Genomic DNA, 22790 nt, shown 5'->3' with positions numbered 1-22790 from the left:
ACATGCCCTTGACCAGAATCGAACCTGGGACCCTTCACTCCACAGGCTGACACTCTAGCCACTGAGCCAAACCAGTTTCAGCATGGTAATCTTTTTTAGCAGGGCAGAAATTTTTGTTTGTTTTAATTTTTTCCCCTAAAGCATGGGAGAAATATTTCTGAATTTGCCTTTCCTCTCCATGGCTACCATGTTTCAGAGTTCACAGGGATTATAAACTTTTACCTGAGTTTCTGGGCTTTAACGAGCCTGTCCTGCCATGTCAGAATAGTTTGGTAATGATTCTCAAAGAAGCAGAGGGAGAATATGAGGAGGATACAAAAAGAGCATAACGAAAGGTTGAGGGATTCTACACAAATACCAAGGTGAGTTTTTTAGCTGTTCCCTGTCCCCTCTGGTTGCATTTAGCCCTTCATGTCTCCCATTTCTCTAGAAACTTACTGCTATCCTTGATTTTTACATTTTCATTTCCATTAATCAGGATGGCCCTCTGAGTTCATTTGAACTCATGAAGGGTTCTGATACTGGGCAGAAAGCCATGTATATTTTTCCTTTGTGGTATGTGTTGACAGGCATATCTCAGAGATATTGTGGTTTTACTTCTAGGCCATTGCCATAAAGTGAGTATCTCAATAAAGTGGCTCATAATATTTTTGCTAATTGAGGGCCTTACCTTCAATTTGAAAAAACAAAACAAACAAACAAACAAACAAACAAAAAACACACAACATATGTGAAATGCAATAAAGTGAAACACAATAAAATGTGCCTATAGGTAGTCAGGAGAAAACTAATGTATCTTAAAAAAGAAATCTTAAACAGCCATATCCAGGGAGAGACAACTTAGATTATATATTATCCTTCCCATGTTATTACTGGCTCAAAAATCAACCTACCTTACTGAAAATTTTGGAAGAAGAATTATAATTTTCAGCAAGGAGTATTGGGTGCCATCTGGGAAGAAAACAAGTCTTAATGCTACCATTTCATTCTGAAATCTTTAGTGAAAAAAGTTGAGGTGCAGATTAGAGTTTTAGTTCTTCCTTTGACATTTCTCCAGTTAAGCACTAGGACAAGTCTTCTTCCTATCACCTTAGTGCAGTGGGTGCTGGTTTACTGCTTAGCAAAATATACAACTTGAATTATAGCATCCCATCTTCCATATCAAACGCTTCATGTGGCATGATTGTATATTACAGGTTTCTCCTAAACAGCCCTGGCAAAAAATCTTTTTAAGTAGCTTGAAGAACAAAATCCTGACTCAACGCCTTTCTGATGACTTTGCTGGACTCCCTTTTCCTGAAGTTTGCCTGTAAGTTAAAAGAAACCCTTTCCTCATTTTTCCCCCCCACACAATAGCAGTCTTTCAACAATGTTCATTGATGGCATTTCTGTAGGCCAGGCTCCATGACAAGCACTGAAGATATAAGAATATGAGATCAGACTAAGTCTGAGTCGCTGCAACTTAGAGAAGTTGTGGGACAATTGTATCTCTGTCTCAGTTGGCATGCTGGCTATGAGCTACTTTAGGATGGATCCACTTGCAAGTGGGAATTCCATATTTGGGAGGCCCTTCCTCGGCTGAAGTGCTAGTGTCCCTACAGGGACAGAGCACAAAGTGTTAGTCATAGTAGTGTGAAATAGTGGCCTCCTGTCCTCCCTCTCCTCATGATGCTCTGTCTTCCTTCGCAGGCTCTGCTTTGTGAAGCTGCACCTCATGCTTATAGCCATCCAGCACAAATCCTCGCCTTCCGGGTACTGGTAGCAATGAGGCTTCAAATCTCTTCATTTTTTTGTTTTTTTTTAGTAGAATCTTTATGATGAAGACTTTTCCAAATATATAACCATCACTAAGCTTTTTGACATTTGTAGAGAGCAGCCCAGGCTGCTGTGGTAAATTTAGTATATTTTCAGTGATTGTGGTTAGCATGGCTACCCTAGCAAGCATGTCAAACTCACAGGTTAAAATGGGCCAAATATATGAGACATGAATCCCATGGGCCACGAGTTTGACATGCTTACTGTAAAGGGTGGATAGGTGCTTTGCCTTTGCTGCTAAGACCCATCCCCAGTTCTCTTCAGGGGGTGTCATCCTCTCACATCTGTTCCTGTTCATATATTACCAGATCTTGCAAATCTTTTTAAAAATATATATTTTATTGATTTTTTACAGAGTGGAAAGAAGAGGGATAGAGAATTAGAAACATTGATGAGAGAGAATCATTGATCAGCTGCCTCCTGCACACCTCCTACTGGGGATGTGCCCACAACCCAGGTATATACCCCTGGCCGGAATCGAACCTGGGATCTTTCAGTCGACAAGCTGATACTCTATCCACTGAACCAAATCAGTTTTGGCAAGATCTTGCAAATCTTGACCCTGAAGCCATATCATAACAATAGAAGTATTTATGATAAAAATGTTCTCACTAACTCTGGTCTTAAAAACAATTCTGTAAAATATGGCAAAATGTGAATTTGGTCTACTATCAATAGAAAAAGTCTGCTATTAATAGGGGATATGAAGGAAAGAGATAATGTTACCAGCATTGCCTGAGAACCCTTATTGGATAATGTTAGAAGTAAAATAAGTTATCATGTCAGAAAAAAGATAAAAATTTAGGACAAATAGAGAATCAGCTACAATAACATAATGAGAAAAGATGATGAAATTAAAAATGGGGGCTTAATTAGATGGGAGACAAGAAAGACATTGGCTGATGTGTGGTTTTCCGTGCAAAACTAACTTAAATTAGAGTCAACACACTAAATTCTAGTCCTGATTATCATTTGCTAGTCCAGTGGCCTTGACAGAGTCTTTACCATCTGTAAAATGAGGAACTCATGTTAACACCTAAGACCCATTCCAAGTCTAAAACCAACATTACCAGGAACCATGCAATTACAGGGAAACAGACAAAATTCAGTAGTTCTGAGTGATAGCACACGGGCTACACAGGAATGACTTTATGTGAAAGGCCAGAAAGAACAACAGTTCTGTGCAAGTGGAGAGCATGCAGAAGGACTCTGTGCAAAAGAAATCATTGGTTACAGTACAAAGCAAGTCATTAAACAGATTTAACAAGTAGTTTTATCTGGCTGGCTACATTCTATTTAGTAATCCTGAAAAAATCACAAGATCTAAACCTACACCAGGCAACTTGGGTTTCAGACTGGCCCCCAACTTGATCAAGTTTAAACATCTTTTTGCCCTTCAACAACCTGGGCTACACATCAGAATTATTTACAAAGTTTTAAAGACTATATATTCTAAAACCCAGCTTCTGAACTTTACAGAATCAAAATCTCTAAGGGTGAGGCCTGAGAATTTTGTAAAGCTCCATGACATAGTTTATTCACTGGCACTTGGATATTAATGGACCAAATGCTTTTTTTTTTTTTTCTTTTACTATATGTTACTGATTTTTTACAGAGAGGAAGGAAGAGGGAAAGAGAGCTAGAAACATTAGTGAGAGAGAAACATTGATCAGCTGCCTCCTACATGCCTCCTCCTGGGGATGTACCCACAACCAAGGTATATGCCTTGACCGGAATCGAACCCGGGACCCTTCAGTCCTCAGGCCGACCCTCTATCCACTGAGCCAAACCAGTCAGGACTAGACCAAATGCTTTTAAGATCTTTTTCAATCCTGACATCCTACATTTCTAATATTATTAGAATGACTATTAGGACACCATACACCAGAAACATGAATATCTATTAAGCAACTAATTTCTATATATATTTGAGAGTTCCTGGTGCTATTTCCTATGTAGTATGTACCTACCCACAATGAAAGAGGAACCTGCTCTACATAGTCTTAACTTTGATTTCTCACCAAAAAGGTGAATCAAAGTCCTGATTTGGCAAAGATATTGATAATAGCAATCTCCTAAATGCTTGCTAGTTCATGACCAATGATGCTGTAGGCATTTTACTTACATTAGTTCTTGAATCCTCTCAACAATGCTGTGAGGTATGCACAATTATTAGTTGCATCTTACAGAAGAGGGAGCCGAGGCCCAGAAAAGGTAACTAATTTTCCCAAGTTCACATTGCTCTCCAGTGGCTGAGCCATAATCTGATAACCAAGCTGTACTGCATCCACATAGTCATAAATAAGTGGAAGAAAAATGGGTGTCTCAAAGGCTGGGCTTTAGATGAGTACTGTATATTGAAACACTGGTGGAAAATCTCTTTTTTCACCTTTTATTTTCTCTTCTAATTGATACACTTGAATATACTCTACATCTTGCAAAAACCCTGGATAATCATAAAGATTTGTCTTAAAGAATAATTTGTCACCTGCTAAGAGATGAAGTTGGACCTGACCCAGTTAGGTAATAACCTGAGATTGTTTCAGTAGCAAACATTCTCTAATAAAACAACTGGCCATGATTAATGAGAAGAATTAAGCAATAATGCTAGTTCAAAAAAAAATCTTCAACAGTTCACCTCTTCTTTCAAATATTAATCTTCATAACTAAATACTTAATAAGAGTTCAGAAGACATTCCTTTAAAACCTTAGCCAGTTTGGCTCAGTGGATAGAGCATTGGCCTATGAATTGAAGGGTCCCGGGTTCGATTCCCGTCAAGGTCAGGTACCTTGGTTGCAGGCTCAAACCCTGGCCTTAGTTGGGGCATGTGCAGAAAGCAACCAATTGCTGTGTCTCTTTCACATTGATGTTTTTCTCTGTGTGTCTCTCCCATTCCTTTCCACTCTCTCTAAATAAAAAAATAGACAAACAAAAAAAGAAATATGAAGAATCAACTAAGTATACTTAAGAGCTACTGAAAAGTAGCCAGTGATATTTGGGGTGAGAAATACAAGTCTATGTTCTTTCTCTTTGAAAGTTAAGGCAGTCATTCCACTCAATAATATCAGTTGGTAAATACTCAGAAACTGTGAGCCAATGTATCAGGTAATAATGTACATGAGCATAGCTCCTCAGTATCTTTTTACTGTTGGTATTGGGCTGAAGAGCTTTTGTTGTAAAAGTCTTTTTTTTTTCTTCTTCTTTTTTTTTTTTTTGTGAGGCTCTAATACTTACCCTAACAGCAGAACAGCAGAAAAAGCTTTTCCAGAATTAAGACTTAACCTCTTTCCAATGTGAATATAAAAGAGTGTGTTTTAAAGAAGGAATACTTTCTTCATGCACAAATGAAGTGCGAGGAGTTATAGGGTTATAAGGCCTCTTCATACTGGAGGTCTGAAAAAAACAGGAAATCTGACAAACAGGAAGAAATAACAGGAACTGAAACAGTCATAATAGACTACTACATCAAGAGTATGATGGGTGAAATTTATAAGTCAGGATTTTTAAACATACAACCCATAAGAAAATGGAAAAATCAAAATATACAAGTAATGTAAAAATACAAACAATTCATGTTGTTCCTACTCTCAAAAATCTTGCAATCAGGAGACCAAAACGAAGTTGAAAGAAATATACAGGTTTTCCCTACCTGGGTTTGCTCAGTGGTTAGAGCTTTGGCCTGTGGACTGAAGAAATACACAGGTTCAGAAAATGGATAGGCAAATAAAAGGAACTTTTGAACCCAACTGGTTAATAGACATAATTTAATTGTAAAGGTCAAATAGCCTAAGCATGAACACCACTAGTAAGTCTAGTAACTGTATGGCCTTGACCTAGATGTCAGTGGATAGCCTAAGTTATCAAGGCTTTATATATTTGAGTTTGGTTGACCATCTCAGATTCAAGACATAGTCCAAGAAAGAACTTATCCTTTGCTCAGTTGTGTACAAATTGTGTTGTGACCTCCCTTTCCTCAGCATATTTAGCAGTAATTAGAGTATCAACTATACTAAATTTACATTTTCTACCATGTTTATAAGTAAAAGGGGATTGTCCTAGTAACTCTGCAACTTAGAGAATCCATTGGTAATAACAAAATAAAACACCAAATATCGGTACAAATATTGGCTGGAAAAAATGCCTTATTTTTATTTCTTGTCTCTAGTGGTCTGATACTAAATCCACCAGCACAGGTCAAGTTGCAAAAGAACACATTAGGGTTCTTTATTGCTGAATCTGCAAAGGATGTCAGAAGGTAATTTTTTTTATTTTATTACTTTATGGGGAGAACATCCTAACGCACATACAAGTTAATGGCAGGCAGACTGAGTCAGCACCATGCTCCTTTAGTGTTAAGTCTCACATAAGTCATTCTTGATTTGCTTTCATTGTCCAGAGCCGCCTTTTACTGTGCCACCTGTCACAGTGATGTGCATTCTCCCGAGCTAATTGGAAAATGTAGCTGCAAATTCAAGAGCCGTCGAGACTTCTCAGGTAACTGCACTTTACCCCCGGCTGTCCTCGACACAGCTTCTGGGGGTGTGGCCAGGAAGAAGAGGATAGGTCCCATTCCTTAAAATGCCCCTTTGAACTTAGCCAAGAAGTAGCAGACATTTCCTTACTGGGCATACAAGATCTGAGAATCAGTCCTTGATGGCTGAAACCAGCCTTACTAGTTATCTAGTCCATCTCATTCACAGGCAAGGCAAATGAATTCTACCAGAGATTCCCTGAGGAGCAGGTTCATGGAGCTTCTCAGGCTGCCATTCTAGATGCCAAATTAAGGGCTTCGTCTCAGCCCTGCCTCCATGTTCTCTGAATATTTCAATTCCCCTTTGAGACTCTAAGACAGTTTGGGGCATATATATGTATCCTATCTAACAAAAGAATAATATGCAAACTGACCATCACTCCAACACACAAGATGGCTGCCCCCATGTGGACAAAAGATGGCTGCCACAAGATGGCCAGCAGAGAAGGGCAGTTGGGAGGACCAGGCCTGCAAGGGAGGGCAGTTGGGAGCAATCAAGCCTGCAAGGGAGGGCAGTTAGGGGTGACCAGGCCAGCAGAGGAGGGAAGTTGGGGGTGACCAGATCTGCAGGGGAGGGCAGTTGGGGACAAACAGGCTGGTTAGGGAGTAGTTAGGCATCAATCAGGCTGGCAGTGTATGGTTAGGGAGTGATCAGTCTGGCAGGCAGAAGTGGTTGGGGCAATCAGGAAGGCAGGCAGGCGAGCAGTTGGGAGCCAGCAGTCCTGTATTGTGAGAGGGATGTCCCAGATTAGAGAGGGTGCAGGCCTCTAATACACACACACACACACACACACACACACACACACACATTTATACTAGAGGCCCGGTGCACAAAATTGGTGCATGTATATGTGTATATATATTTATATTTATATATTTATATATTTATATATTTATATATTTATATATTTATATATTTATATATTTATATATTTATATATTTATATATTTATATAAAATATCTCCTCTAGGAATATCTATAGATATATATAGATATTTCTAGATTACTGTGTGGTTCCATGCACAACTGCCAGCCTGAGACCAAGACCCCAGGTGACTATGGTGATGCGGGGATGTTTCCGCCCCGCCCCCAGCTGCTTGGCACTTACAGTCATAGGCTGCAAGGGGCCAAGAGGCATTCTGTGACCCCTGCTGCTCAGGGCCTAAACATGGGCCTACAGGCTAGGAGCAGCCTGGTTCTGGAGGATGTTCCTAGGACCCAGCTGCTCAGTGCCTGTGTATGCAAATTAACTACCAGCTTTGTTCAGTTAATTTGCATACTTTCGCTGATTGGCTATGGGTGTAGTGAAGGTATGGTCAATTAGTATTTTTCTCTTTTATTAGTGTAGATATAATTTCCTGAAATACTTCAGTCTGAAAAATATTGTTCAATAAATGGCCTTTAACACCCTATTTTGGATTCAAAAATTAAACATTGATTCTTTTTTAAATATATATTTTTATTGATTTCAGAGAGGAAGGGAGAAGAAGAGAGAGAAACATCAATGATGAGAGAGACTCATTGACCAGCTGCCTCCTGCATGCCCCACACTGGAGATTGAGCCCACAACATGGGCATGTGCCCTTGACCAGAATCAAACCCAGGACCTATCAGTCTGCAGCCAATGCTCTTTCCAGTGAGCCAAGCTGGCTAGGGCCATAGATTCTTTTTTAATTCTATAACAATACAGATTTTTTTAGGCTTGACTAAATAGGAGAAATGTTTCACTAAAGAAGGTGTGAATAAAAAAGAGAAAAATGTGTCAAAAGTATCCTCTCAATGTACATATCCTATATAATAAAGAGGTAATATCCAAATTGACCCTCGCACCATCACAAGATAGCTGCACCCACAGGGGAGGCAGGGTTCTCATAAGGAGCCATAATGAGCAATTAGCAGGGACCTGAAGCTGCGTAGTACCGGGCTAGGGCAGGGGACCTGAGGCTGCCCCACACACACCTGGCAGGATTTGACAGGGGACCTCAGGCCATGATCCCGCCCAGCGGAACTTGATAGGTCACCTCAGGCTGTGCCCTCTGCCCAGCGGTGCTTGACAGGGCTGGGGCCTGCCTGGTCTGGATCTCACCCAATGTGGGTGGGCCAGCCAGGTCTAGGTCTCATGCAATTTCAAGGCTTGTGCGGTTGGGCAGGGACTGGACTCTGGGTTCCATGGCGTGCCCCGTATTCTGACAGGAGAAAGATTTTCATATACATTTTACTAATTTTCTTTAGTCTCTGACACTTCTATTATAGAGAAAGGGCAAATAGCAATATTAAAAATATCTCCTCTAATTCCCTTTTAATGTGCACAAATATTTTCCACTGGGCCACTAGTCTTTATATTGTATGAAAATGTAGCATGGTTTTGTGCAATAGACATAGCCCTATAAACATAGTGTAAAAATAAAAACTTTTGCAAATAAATTATTCACACTCATATGCTTGCACTATTATCAATCATTTTGCAAAATAAAATGTTTTACAAAAATGCATAAGCACCCCTTTACTTAACTGACTTTTAGGTGCTGTTTTACTATAAATATTTAAAAGCAGAAAGTTTCTCTAATATAAATATGGAAATGTTTTTGTTAAAGAGAGAGGCCCTGCGTTCATTTTGCATATGTGCCAATTTTTACCCATGTCTATGACATGCATTTTATAGTATCAAAATAATAAATTAGTAAGACTTTCAATTTACAATCTAATGTTTAAGCTCAGGACTTTTTTATTCTTTTCATAATATAATCATTTCTTCTTCCTGCTCCATACTAATCCTCAGTCATAACTCCTTCCAAGCCTATCCCACTGACTCAGGACTCTATAAATCTGGTATTAAGATTTGCTGCTCTTAACTTCAGTTTGCCAGATGATGGCAGCAGAGTACCATGGGAATGATCACTGGTCTGGTTGGTTGGAGCATGAATTTGAATCTGAAGAGTTAGTTTTAGCCCAAATGTGTCAAAGAGTACATCAATATAGAAGCAGACTGCTTGGCCTTATAGACTTAAAAGTCATGATAATATCTGGAAGTTCTCCCAGAGAATTGACTTTCATAAAATGATGCCAAAATAAATATTTTACTGACTTTGGATTAATACAAAGTCTAGGTTGAGTATTTCACATCTCAGAGCCAGATAAAGGGTATCTATCCCCAGTCTATTCCCTTCAATTAATGGAAGAGGCACTTTTTTTGAGTTAATTAAGTTTGCTTGGTCGCACCAGTTTCTTCTTTCTACTATCCTGAATGAGAAGCAGAAGACTTGAATTCTGACCACTCACTCCTTAGTGGTGTTTTAGGACAAACATGTTACCTTTTGGGGTCTTGGTGTCATCATTTCCAAACTGGGAACTTCTCATCACCTCTATGGACCTTTCCATTCTGATATTCCAGCAATTTTCAACCTGTGTGCTTCAAGGACTTTAAAAACATGCAATACCCAACTATTTAGTCAGGGCAACTGACCTCTTTCCCCTTAGATTGTCAACTAAAAAGGTGACAACAACCAACACAATAGCTTTCCAGTGTGAATGCTTCAAAATTGGACCTATTTTTTATTTCATCAGATGATGGAAAAATATATTTTTTGGTGTGACACAGAATTTTGGAAATTAGTTTGTGTGTGCCATGAAGTTAAAAAAAGTTGAAAATTGCTGTGATATTCTATGATTCATAATTACTCTATCATTGATTACTTTCCTTTCTCTAAACTAAACTACACAGAGTTCTCACTTAAGTGCACAATCTAAAGTTTTAGAGGCAACAGACTTCCATGGTTAGAAGATGAATTCATCATTGGTCATTTACTTTTTAGCTGTATGACTTAGGGCAAATAACTGAAGGTCTCCCTATGCTTTTTGTTTATGTAAAATATTGATAATAATATTACACATCTCAGAGGGATAAATGAGAATATCCATATATAAAGGTATACAAATTGAGTATATACATATACAAAGCATCAAGACCACTGTCTGGCAAATAGTAAACACTACACATAAATTAATTATCAGATTACCTAAGGGGATATAAAACAAATCATTTTTTTTCTAATCAATAAAAAACAGATGAAATAAAAATTGCCAGAAAAGTTCTAATAAATTATACTTACTTTAACCCATTTCTTGATTTTTGGGGAGGGAATGATGGTGGTCAGGCAGAGCATGAAGACCAATAGAGTGAGGCTTTAAAGCAGTAGGAGTAATTGCCATTTTGCTTTTCTGTGTAAATTAGATAAGTCATTGGCCAGGAACTTTCCCAGTACCAACTACAGAGTTCACTGCCTGTTATTTCAACATTGAAATTTCTAATGCCCATGGTTTTAGAGAAGTGGTCCTCAACCAGGGCAAGGATGATCACATAAAAATCATCCTATGTGATGGAGTGGAGGGAGTGGACAATATGAAAAATGGACCTTAGGAAAGTTATGGCCAAATACCACTGATCCCCACCTCCTGAGAATTGCTTTAGAATGCTAATTTCTGTGATGGAGTCACACCTAAAAGAGAGGGGAATTATTAAAATTGAGTTGAAAAGAGGGTATGAAAAGAGTTAGAAATAGTTTGAATAGGTGATCCAAACAGAATCCTTACATTTGCAAGACTAAGACATTGGCTTGATCTGTTGTCCTGCTGACTCTGAAGCCCTTAAGAGCAGTGGTTCTTATCTATAATACATAATATCACTTTTTAGGTGTGTCACAATGATTGGTAAATATAAAAGTTGTAAATAATTGCAACAAATTCGCTATTTAGTAAATTGGAGAAGATTTGGAATTATCCAAATAATTCAGTAATTATTTTCACTCATTTGAACACCTGATAAGACTTTTTGAGGGAAGTAGGAATGAGTAGAATTATTGCTATCTGCATGGAAATCATGCATGAAGTATGTCTTAACATGTGGTCTTATCATGTATGCCAGGAAAGGAAAATGTTTGCACATAGCTTTCAAGGAAATCGCTCCTTGAGGAAGAGAGAGATAATTACACCATTGGCCACATGTAGGACTTTCATTTTTTCCAGTCATTAGCTGTCATGCCTTTTTTTTTTTTTTTTTAAAGTCTAATGCTTTATTCAGAAACATTTTTTTAGAATAACTATAGGGAAGTCATAGTAAGCCATGGCAAGACATTATCAGTCTAGCTAGGCAATATCCACTCTATTTTTTTCTTGTCTAAAACATGAAAAAATAATTATTTGCACACTGTAAGCTAGATAATATAGAAATAAATAAGCCCAGCTGGTGTTGTTCAATGGTTGAGTATTAACCTATGAACCAGGAGGTCACGGTTCAGTTTCTGGTCAGGGCACATTCTTGGGTTGCAGGCTTAATTGCCAGTGTGGCTCGTGCAGGAGGTAGCTCCCTTCTTCTCTGAAATCAATAAAAACATATTTTTTAAAAAATATATAAATAAATAAAATGATTAAACTGTTTTAGAATGACTTCAGAGAGATGATTTTGTCTTCCTATTTTTTATTTTATTCTTTGCTTTTTTCTCAAACATTTGAAGCACCATAGAAGCTGGGGACAAGGGCAACAGTAGAGTGTTGCTTGTTCTTAACTGCCCAATCGCCCAATCTGCACCCTGGTAAACACTTTTAGACTTCTTTGAAGGTCATTTGGATCATAGAATTCAGAGTTGGAAGGAAGCATTTCACCTTTTACCTCCAGTCCACCTACACACAGCCAGAGACTTCTCCAGTCCTCATCAGGCTTTTCTTTCTGAACCACACAGACAAGCACGTGCTTCAATAATATGAAAGCTTCCAACATAATACAGATCATAATGTGTTCTCAGAAGATATTTTATGAAGCATGGCTCAGGGAAAGATTCAAAGCTTTTGCAAAAATTTCACGCTTTTTTTTTAGGGCCTGGCAAATGTTGTTGGCTGGAGAGTTGGGCTTTGAGAAGGCAGAGACTTCCCGAAAGTTCCATTGTTCCTAAGCCAGTTTGAGCATGTTGCTTTTTACATTCCACAGCTCAGCTTCTATCCCGAGTACTAAGCCGCTGGCCTTTAAAGACTGACAGTTGGTAACACACTAGTTCTCACTCAGACTTTTCTTCAGAAGTTCCCTCCCAGGGCCATTCCCAGAGGGCAAAAGGTAACCACGAAATAAGGAAACATCCGTCAACCTGAAAGCCCCTATGAAGCCTCCATAAATAAGTGGAGGCTTCTGAGGATTATAGGTAGGGCGCTATCTTATGCCAAGCCTGGCTCCCAGCACACCTGTGTGATGCAATTACTGATTATTTAAGCTGACAAATCACCTAAACAAAGGATGTCTCTCTTCTTCCAGAAGTGTGTTTTGACTCGATTGATATTTTCCATAGATTACAATAGTTCAGAAAGAATCACCACAAAACAAGAGGATACCAAGGTTTTCTTGTGGCTTTTTCTGTCTGCAGTTATCCTAAACCTGGTGCGATGTGGTTTAAAGCCTTGCTCCACATGAAATCCCTATTCTGAGTAGTATTGGTACCAAGATGATTCTTAAATTGAAACAAGAAGAAAAGGCCAGCTCTCTCCTCTCTACTCATGTGGGTGGGAGAAGAGAAGTACCAACGATGACTATTCTTTGACTTTATCCTCACTTAGATAACTTCTTCTCAGACAATCTTCCCACCTCTGACAGGTTCAGGGAAGCAGATAATGCAGGGTTCTTAAGAGTAAAAGAAAAGCATTTAACTTCCAAAGCACTCCTTTAAATGTTTTTTTTTTTTTTAATCATAATTCTGGGTGCTAAGTGACCAATAAAGGTTGCCTATCCTGATGTGTTGAAAGGATTCCTAGGTTGAATGTGGGTTCTGAAATAAGAATGGTCAACATGTGCTTGTGAAGTAATGACTCATGTGTCAGCCACCTCAGTGCAGCTTCATGTTGCTCATTTTATTATTAAATTGCAAATATTATAGCATGTATCCTCACAATCACCTTCTGAAACCCTAGTAATATCCCCATCTGCAGATTGAAAAAGTACTTGATTTTATATTATTTATGGATTTTGAACTTTACAAATGTTCTAGGAATTAATAATAAAGAAGCCACGAAGGGAAATAAACTAAAAGGTGGCAATGTCCTAGTAGAATGAATTGCAATCTAAGCACCATCTGCAGAAGGGAGAAGGGGATTTTATCATGTGTTTTTTTTTCTTAGAGACCTATAGTGGCTCTATACCTCATCTGTAGCAAGAATTTTTGGGCCAAAACTGGTTTGGCTCAATGGATAGAGCATTGGCTTGGGGACTGAAGGGACCCGGGTTCGATTCCGGTCAAGGGCATGTACCTTGGTTGCAGGCATATCCCCAGTAGGGGGGTTGTGCAGGAGGCAGCTGATCGATGACTCTCTCTCATCGATGTTTCTAGCTCTCTATCTCTCTCCCTTTCTCTCTGTACAAAATCAATAAAATATATTTTTTTACAAAAGAATTTTTTGGTAAGATAGGAGGAGTGATGGATTAGAAAAATACAGCAGCAATTCAATAGGTACTTATTTCAAACATACAATATGGTATTGAATCCTCACAATCATTTTCCACCCATTCTCAATTCTACAGAAGGAAATTACAGCCAAAACCGGTTTGGCTCAGTGGATAGAGCGTCGGTCTGCGGACCAGAAGGTCCCAGGTTCGATTCCGGTCAAGGGCATGTACATTGGTTGCGAGCACATCCCCAGTGGGGGATGTGCTGGAGGCAGCTGGTCGATATATCTCTCTCATCGATGTTTCTAGCTCTCTATTTCCCTCCCTTCCTCTCTGTAAAAAATCAATAAAATATATTTTTAAAAAAAAGAAGGAAATTACAGTCTTCTATAATTGACCCTCTTAGAACTAGTGTGTAGCTAAGGATCCCAGCTTCTCCCTGGATAAGGGCTTAGAAATATCTCAGCCATTAGTAAGTTCCAAAAATCTCTTATGAACAGATATTATTCCAACTCACTAAGATTACTATGCTATTGCAGGGACAAAAATAATGCCAATGACCATGAGCAGGAGGGAATCCCAAGTGTCATCAATACGTGGTTTTGTTTCAAGGGATGAATCAACTGCGAGTAGCAACTTGAGCTTTGCAGACGGGTAAGAGCCTCAAAGAACTCTGGTCCCCTGTGGCTTTCTGAGAACCCCAGGGCAATAAAAATTCGACTGAAACCAGAATATTTGCTTTATCAGCTTCTATACTGACCAATGTAATTGTTTCTCACCAACATGAAATCATCCCTACTTCTCCCAATATCATTAAACTAAGTAAATATACCTCCCCCAATAGTCCTAAGATAACTTATATGGTAGCCAAAGGTTATGTATACAGTTTCTTTCAGATCACCTTTTAAGCACTCTCTAGAAGAAGTGTGGGTTGGGATGGCACTTCAACTACTTCCAAATGGCTTTTCTTAGTATTAATATATCCCTCCTTTCCAACAAATTGATGATGAAATTGTCTTTGTTTCAGAATCTGCAAAATAGGGTCAGTAAATTCTGCTCACCCCCCTTTTCCAATAGCTCTTTAATACATTAAAACCTTGATTAACTAGAACACAGGTTTGGAGGGAGAGGGTTTACATGTCTAGAGATTTTAAGTAGAGGGTTGATCTAAAAAGTCTATTACTATAAACTTTATTATGAATAACTGTCATATGTTGGCAACATTATAGTTTAGTATCTATCTGATACCAAGAAAATATTTAATGCTTGAAAAATATGACTGTGTACCATTAAATACTGTATTATAAGCAGAGCATAGTCATTCTGCTCTGGCATTATATAAGGTAAGTTCAAATGCTGGCTCTAAGCTCTATGATATTGGACAAGTTGCTTAACAAATAGGTGCTTCAGTTTTGATATCTTAAATAAGTATAATAGTAATTAATTCTTTGTAGAACTTTTTGTAATGAGATTAGGTATTTAAAGCACTTTTCTTGACTTCAGACTGAGGTAAGTGCTCATTTAATTACTTATTATTGAAATAATCAATTATATTTAAGAACGTGTACAAAATTGGGTTGAGTATGTAGTAAGTGCAGAACCTTCCAAATATGTGGATTTTGAGATAAATCCCTGATATTGTTTTTGCTATAATTCACCTCTTTCTTATAAGAAAACTCATCCTTTTGTTCAAGTAAGGATCCCAGATTGGTGGGTCAATTTAACAGAGGTTTTACTGTACCTATTCTACAGGGGAAGCAGGTGTTAAATGTCTGAGCCACCAAAGGTGCCACCACTTCATGTCTGCACTAGGAGGAATATCAAAGTCCTAGGAATATTAGTTTATATCTTTATTTGCCTTTTATTCTAGGATTTTATGACTAAGATAATCTGTGAGAAAGAATTAAGAACTCTAAACGATAGGCCTTGTGGAATTTTGTGAATTTATACTTTGCCTCACTCTTAATGACAGCTACAGACTAACAAGGGGACTTTCAGATCTTTCTATTTTCTTTTAAAATGGTTGGTACAACAAATACATATCTATCAACAAGTGAGTATTAAAATCAAGTGAATAAAAAATCTGATGAACAGTATAATCTGGTGCATATAAATAGAATCAGGGGCATAGAAAGGGAGTGGACTGACAATTATCAGGGGAAAGCAGGTTTGAGAGTGAGGGAAGAGACTGGACAAAAATTGTAAACCTATGGATGAGGACAGTGGGGGGCGGTAAGGGGATGGGAAGGGGTGGGAACCAGGTGGAGGGGAGCTATTGGGTAAAAAAAGAGGAACAACTATAATAATCTGAACAATAAAGATTTATTTAAAAAATAAAAAGTATGGGAAATAGATATTTATTGAATGTCTCTAGTGCTAGATCAGCACTGTGCTTGATGTGTTTGTAGATATGGAAATCATGTTTAAATTCCTAGGCAATCTAGTGGGTAAACAAGACAAATTCATATAAAATTGACCAGAGGACAATCAAAAAGGCCTATCAAAATTCCACAAGGCCTATCGTTTAGAGTTCTTAATTCTTTCTCACAGATTAGGACAGATAAGGCAGCATTTCAAGTGTCTCATTGATGATTCTAGCAGAAGGTCAAATAGGAAGAGGTTAGGAGGATTGCATGGATTGTTCCAGAAAGTTTTTTATGGTAGATGAGGTTTGGGAAGGGAGATAAGAGTGAGAATCTCAACTCCTCGAAGGATATCCACATGGGCGATGCACGGGGCAAACTTGGAACCCTCCATGTACCAGTTGATCTGATGAGAAGTAAGAAGTAGAGTGCTGTGAGAAATAACATCTAAAATTCCTTAAGAATACATTATTTACTATTGATATTGTGTGTGTGTGTGTGTGTGTGTGTGTATGAACATTATGTCTACATTAATGCAAAGTTGTTACCAATTGGAAAATTATTTGGATAATGTGAAGACGATCCGTACGCCAACCATATTTATTCTTTGCTATATCTTTTGTGATGATAGAGGATTGGCAATTCATGGATAATAAAAGCCGCAGAAAATCCTTAAATATAATTTTAGTCATTCAGGTTCACTGGCTTTTCTCACTATCCTTTAAGACAGCTATTAAAACAAAATAATTTAACTTACTGTTATTTTCCCCAGTGTCTTTAATTCCCCCATTGTCTGTGACAAATAAGAAAATACTCTAAAGCAGGTATCTACAATGAGAATTGATCCACACATCCTGGTCTATCCACAGAATGGGCCTATCAGCCTTATATCTGGCTGGATGATCCTTGAATGTGCTTTAACAACCCATAAATAAGGTAGGAAATGGTGAAAGATTATCCAGATAATCTTTATGATCATGCTTAATTTGCTTATACATCTTAATTTAAAAGCAAGATAGGTTCACATTCACTAGAGAATTAAGAAAAAACACTAATCACCATGGCTTGGCTGGTGTGGCTCAGTTGGTTGAGTGTCCTCCCATGTACGGTTCTATTATAAAATGAGAGAAGATGAATATTTTCTCTTCCTTTTCAGGGTGATAAAATTAGATCTATGCAAAAAACAAATATATATGTCTTTATTTTAAGAGAGAGAGAGAGAGAGAGAGAGAGAGAGAGAGAGAGAGAGAGAGAGACATCCACGTGAGAGAGAAATATTGATCGGTTGTTTCCCGGATGCTCCCGGATCAGGGATAAACCTGTAACCTGAATATGTGCCCTGACCAGGAATGGAACCCATGACCCTTCAGTGTACAGGACAATGCTCCAAGCAAATAAATCACACTGGCCAGGACAGACCTTGAAACATTTTATAATAAACAAAAATGCATCTCAATCATTCCTCGAGCCCCTTTGTTTGCTTCCAATTTCTTTATTCTGGTCACCCTACTTTGGGTGTGCTGATGGAGGTTCTGTCTCTTTTATCTTTTCACAAGTATTCATTATTCTCTGCCTCTTCTTTATAAAAATTCACTTCTTTAGTAAAACTGATTTTAATTGGATATTAAAAAGAAAAGAATTAGATACAACTAATTTAAGTCACAGTATGACTGACCAATAACACAATATCCACATCAAGTCATTCAGTATTTTTATTAGTGGGTGTTTATAAACTCAAGTAGATATTGACAGATATTTAACAAGTGAAATAAGGACAGGCAGACTTTTCCAAGCAGCCTATGTTAGATCTGGGCCAGGAAAGGAAACAATTTCTAAGAAAAAGGTTTGTCTTTGAGCATATCAGCCCTTCCCTTGCATTTCTCCCTCTGGGTCTGCTTAATTCAACTCCAATAGACTATATTGAAATCTGAACACACTTTCCCAGGTAACTTCCCTTCCCATTGTGTCTTTGTGAAACTTATAGCCAAGGTCATATTTATAATATCAGCTTCTCTATGCTCTTCGTATTTGTTCAGAAATACCAGAGACCATGGATGTTATTTATTTTTCTCTCTTTTCTGATGTCCCAGAGCCAGTCATAGCTCTTTAAAGGTTAAATGGCCCACAAACATCAGTTATGAGGATTGTCACCATAGCAGGCATAAGCCCTAGATGACCATTCTCTTTAGGGTTCTCTTCTCTCTCTCTCTCTCTCTCTCTCTCTCTCTCTCTCTCTCTCTCTCTCTCTCTCTCTCTCTCTTGCTTTTTTTTATAAAATTATATTTTTATTGATTCTAAAGATGAAATCAGAGGGAAAGATAGAAACATTAATGATGAGAGAGACTCACTGATTAGGGTCACACCGATTACCTCCTGCACACCTTTACTACCTACACACCGATTACCAGGGATCAAGCCTGCAACCCAGACATGTGCCATGATGGAGAATCAAACTGTGACCTCCTGTTTCATAAGTCGATTCTCAACCACTGAGCCACACCAGTGGGCAATTCTCATTAGCTCTTAACCTTCAGTTTCCTCACCTGCAAAATAGAAATAAAACTAGAACCTAAACAATTGAAATATTGTGAGGGTTGAATGAAATAAAACAAATAAAGTTTTTATGTATCGACTAACACAAATTGAGAAAGTAGAAAATGGTTCATGTTGATGTCATTCTGTTCCCCCATTCCCCTCTGCCAACATTTCATTGGCTCTTATATTTCCACTAGAGGAACAGTGTACAAAATTTGTGCTTGTCAGGGGGATGGGTGATGTCCTCTCAGCCCAGCCTGCACCCTCTCAAATCTAGGACCCCTTGGGGGATGTCTGACTGCCTGTTTAGGCCTGCTAAACCTGAATTCAGACATCCCTCTCACAATTTGGGACTGCTGGCTCCTAACTGCTTACCTGCCTTCCTGGTCCCCCCAACTGCCTCCTCCACCTGCCTGGTGGCCCCTCACTGCCCCCTTGCTGGCCTGGTCGCCCTACTCAGCCTGTTGTTCGGTCATTTGGTCACCCCTCACTGCCCTCTCTGCCAGTTGGTTGTCCTACGCAGCCTGTTTGGTTGTTTGGTCCCCCCTCACTGCCCTACCTGCTGGTGTGGTTGCCCAACACAGCCTGCTGTTCAGTTGTTGCATGAGGGTGTTCTGACTAGTTTGCATATTCCTCTATAATTAATATATCAATAGATGCTTTGCAACCAATATTTTTCTCACATTCAGAGGGAGATGGTTTGAAGTTTAAGTTCTTCCAAAATTTCACTCTCTTCTACTCATCGCTCATAGGCCATCAGCTACATGGAACATATCAATAGGCTTTTTTGTGAAGATCTATAATGCAGTGCCTCATGCTGGTCAATTCACTTTGCCACCTCCAAGGCTGCCTAGTGCTTGCCATTTTCCCTTCAAAACATTCCTTTTCTATGGCAATTCCAGCTTCTTCCTTGGCTACTTATAAGTGCCTTCCAGCCCAACTGATCCCATGGAAGATTTCAGTTTCTACGAAAATTACAGTCCACTCAGAAGGACTGCCAGGATATCCTCTCTCAGGCCAGAAGCATGTTAGTACAAGTGTCCTGACACTAAGAGCATGGGGAAATCCATCCAACTGGGAGAAGTGGTTTCTCTTCTGGGACACCCACTTCCAATGCTTTGTAATTTATGCCCAGGCAGGACTCCTAAGATATCTGTTCTTGTGACATCTCACTTTTAGGCACTATACCCCACTCCAACACACACACACACACACACACACACACACACACACACACACACACAGTTCTCTTAGGAAATTAAACAGGACCCTTCTTCCATTTTTACTCCCAGTTCTGCACACTTTATTGATCACCATGCCCTGGATGATCTCAGCAAGAGAAACATCATCCTTTAGCTTCTGTGATTTCTGAACTCTTACTGAGGACCAGTTTCCAGGGTCTTTCCCTGGGGCAGAATATTGCAAAGAAATTACTGCACATGGTCCCAAACATCTGTCTAAGCTTTCTATAGAACTGATCTTATGAGATCTGAGCAGGCACTTTTTCTCTGTTCTTTTATACCATGCTTTTAAATTAGTTTCCCTCTCAGCAAGCATACACTTTTATATTTGAGTAAAATATAGTCCATAACTGGGAAATCAAAAGCATGCCATTGGTATGAAGTTTAATAAGCTTTTTATCAAGTTTCACTAGAAATTTCAAAGAAAACAATTAGACAATATGTATTCATAACAGTTGCAGGAATAGATATGGGAGTAAGGATAGAAATAGACTTACACATACAAAAATGATATTTTTAAGAGCAACCAGCCTGAGTTCCAAATCAGGTTAGATTGGCAGGGGTTGTAGAAGAATAAAGAATTTCAAAAGAATGTGTAGGTATTTTCCTTTAGACAGAGGTTCCCAGTGTGGAACACATGCCCCATAGGAGGGCAATTTGATATTTAAGAGGGCCATTTGAGAATGAGTTATTAACAGTAAATTTTTTGCATTTCTTATGGTTCTAGAGGCTTTATATATAGTATATAAATATATATTATGACATATTTATGCATTTTAGTACTTTATATGTGTTTTGAAACTTTATTTGCTATTTTTTCATATGACTTCGTTATTATTATTTTTTTAACAATTTCTTAGTGACTTCCTCAGTATTTCAACTGTCCTTTTGCTCTTTTATTTTTCTCTTTCATGGTTGCCATGTTCTTTGGAAGCTTGTTTAGATCAAGTTTATGGCCTTTTAGACTTCCTCCAAGTAAATAGTTCACTTTTTGAATAATAAGAATTATAGGTCACAGGGGGGCATCAGGTGGGGCATGGCCCAAAACAGGTTGGGAACCATGGGTTTAGACTCCCCAACTGCCTTTTTTCTAGTTCCTGTCTTGTCCCTATCTGGGCAAAAATTGGATTTCTGAGAAGCAATGTGCCACAACTCTAGCAAAATATCATATACGTGGGAATAATTTATCAAGTATGTATTGAGTAAGTTATATTTTAGACTTAAAAACAATATCTTATTATTACTAATTGAAAATAGAAGACAAAGGGAGCTTCAGGCTTCATAAAAGTGTCTGAAGAATACCATAGAAAATTCAACATATCCCTCCATTACTCTCATCACCCTCACCCTGTCTGTTTGACAAGCTTAGGAGGCTGCAATAAAGGAGAGACAAAGGCCTTTTTAAAACCTCATTGTGACTGTGTGGACAGGTCTGAAGAAAAATGAAGTCAAATGCTCCTAGGACTTGCGGTTATGGAAATTTCCATTGATTTAGCTGGATAGTAAGACAAGGAAGTAGTCTTCATAACATGGGCATAAAAATCACAGTGTGACAACCGATCATTTACTGAGTGCATATATTTATTTGCATTAAGTACTATGTTTTTACATGTTATCCTTCTTATGTATAATCTCCTAAAAGGCAGGGGTGCAACCTTGTCGGTTTGGGGTCATATATAACAGACCAACTCGACAAGACAAGGTGAAAAATCATGTGAAGCTTAGTCACTGCTTTTTAAGTAAAACTCTGTTCAAGGAATAAGGACATGACTTACATAGTTTCTAGGGGGGGGGGCGGGAATGAATTATGCAATTGCCACAGACTTTTATTCTCATTTTTTGCCCTCTGTTTGACACCCTATTATCACCCTTCTCAGGGACTCACAATTCCTAGCTACTTATTGCCCCCGTCAACATCTATTTGAATTGTCATTGGCAAAAACAGAAGTTTGCAATATTAGCCCTTCCAAGGGTAGCTTTTCTTTTTATCAGGGAACCAGGCCTGCAGCTAAGAATAGAGCCCTAACTGGGAGATTTCAGGCATCAGCCAGAAGGGGAGGTATGATTTTAGGTGACATCCCGTCAAGACCTCCCGGGTACATCCATTACCACAACCCAAAGCCTAGTGCATGTTATGGCATGTTTATTTTTAGGTTATACAAGAGTGGTCAAAGAGGAGACCATCCAGTCCTATAACTATAGCAAGGGCCCCAGAAGTGGGCTGTCAAGGTCAGATCTCAGCTCTTTGACATCCACGCTAATGTGATCAGGAGCAATCCCCTTATTGTTCTGTGGCTCAGGTTTCTCATCTATAAAAAACAGAGGTACCAATCCCACAGGGCCGGCAAGAAGATTAAATGTGAAACTCTTGGCCAAATTCCTAGCAAGAGTAAGCTCTCAATAAATGCAAGCCATTATCATGACACAGAAGACAGCATGGTCTACAAAGCAATCAAACCCATGATCTGGAGACTCACCTCAAAGTAGCTTTCTGCTAATATTTGATGAGCATTCTAAATTTGTGGTGTGAAACCAACAATGTGGGTAGGAGAGAGAAGACATAGAGATAAATGTGATTTTAGTTTAAATATGAGGGGTGGCAAGGCTGCAGCAGAACTCATCTTTAGTAATGTTAGAGGTAAATCTACCTCCTGTCCCCAATGAAACAGTATGCTCTTTTCCGGATAGAAATTATTTCCTTTTATTAGCCCCCGAGAATATAAAAATTTCTAGCCTGTGTTAGACCCATCCCTGGCTCCTAAAGACCACTCTGGCTTTGATAGTGAAAGTCAAGAGCAGGACCACAATTGTCCTAAACTCAGCATCAAATATTAGGGATGTTTACTCAGTGTATTTTTGGCTTTCACGCAATCATCTATAACT

The 22790-nt window shown here is 38.7% G+C and overlaps 1 protein-coding gene across 1 annotated transcript in view; it reads left to right on the top strand.

The window, feature by feature from the left end:
• The window catches only part of KCNU1 (potassium calcium-activated channel subfamily U member 1), a 119649-nt gene that overhangs the window by 36271 nt on the left and 60588 nt on the right, over positions 1-22790 (top strand). Inside the window, exons 15-19 of the mRNA XM_036457143.1 lie at positions 1197-1309; positions 1690-1758; positions 5982-6071; positions 6213-6310; positions 9207-9285. Coding sequence (XP_036313036.1) covers positions 1197-1309; positions 1690-1758; positions 5982-6071; positions 6213-6310; positions 9207-9285 — 449 coding nt within the window. The remainder of the gene's footprint in view (positions 1-1196; positions 1310-1689; positions 1759-5981; positions 6072-6212; positions 6311-9206; positions 9286-22790) is intronic.

Source organism: Pipistrellus kuhlii, unplaced genomic scaffold (assembly GCF_014108245.1).
Source record: "Pipistrellus kuhlii isolate mPipKuh1 unplaced genomic scaffold, mPipKuh1.p scaffold_m20_p_3, whole genome shotgun sequence".
Lineage (NCBI taxonomy): Eukaryota > Metazoa > Chordata > Mammalia > Chiroptera > Vespertilionidae > Pipistrellus > Pipistrellus kuhlii.
The sequence above is the reverse complement of the archived record's forward strand: the minus strand, read 5'-3'. Positions and strand labels throughout refer to the sequence as shown.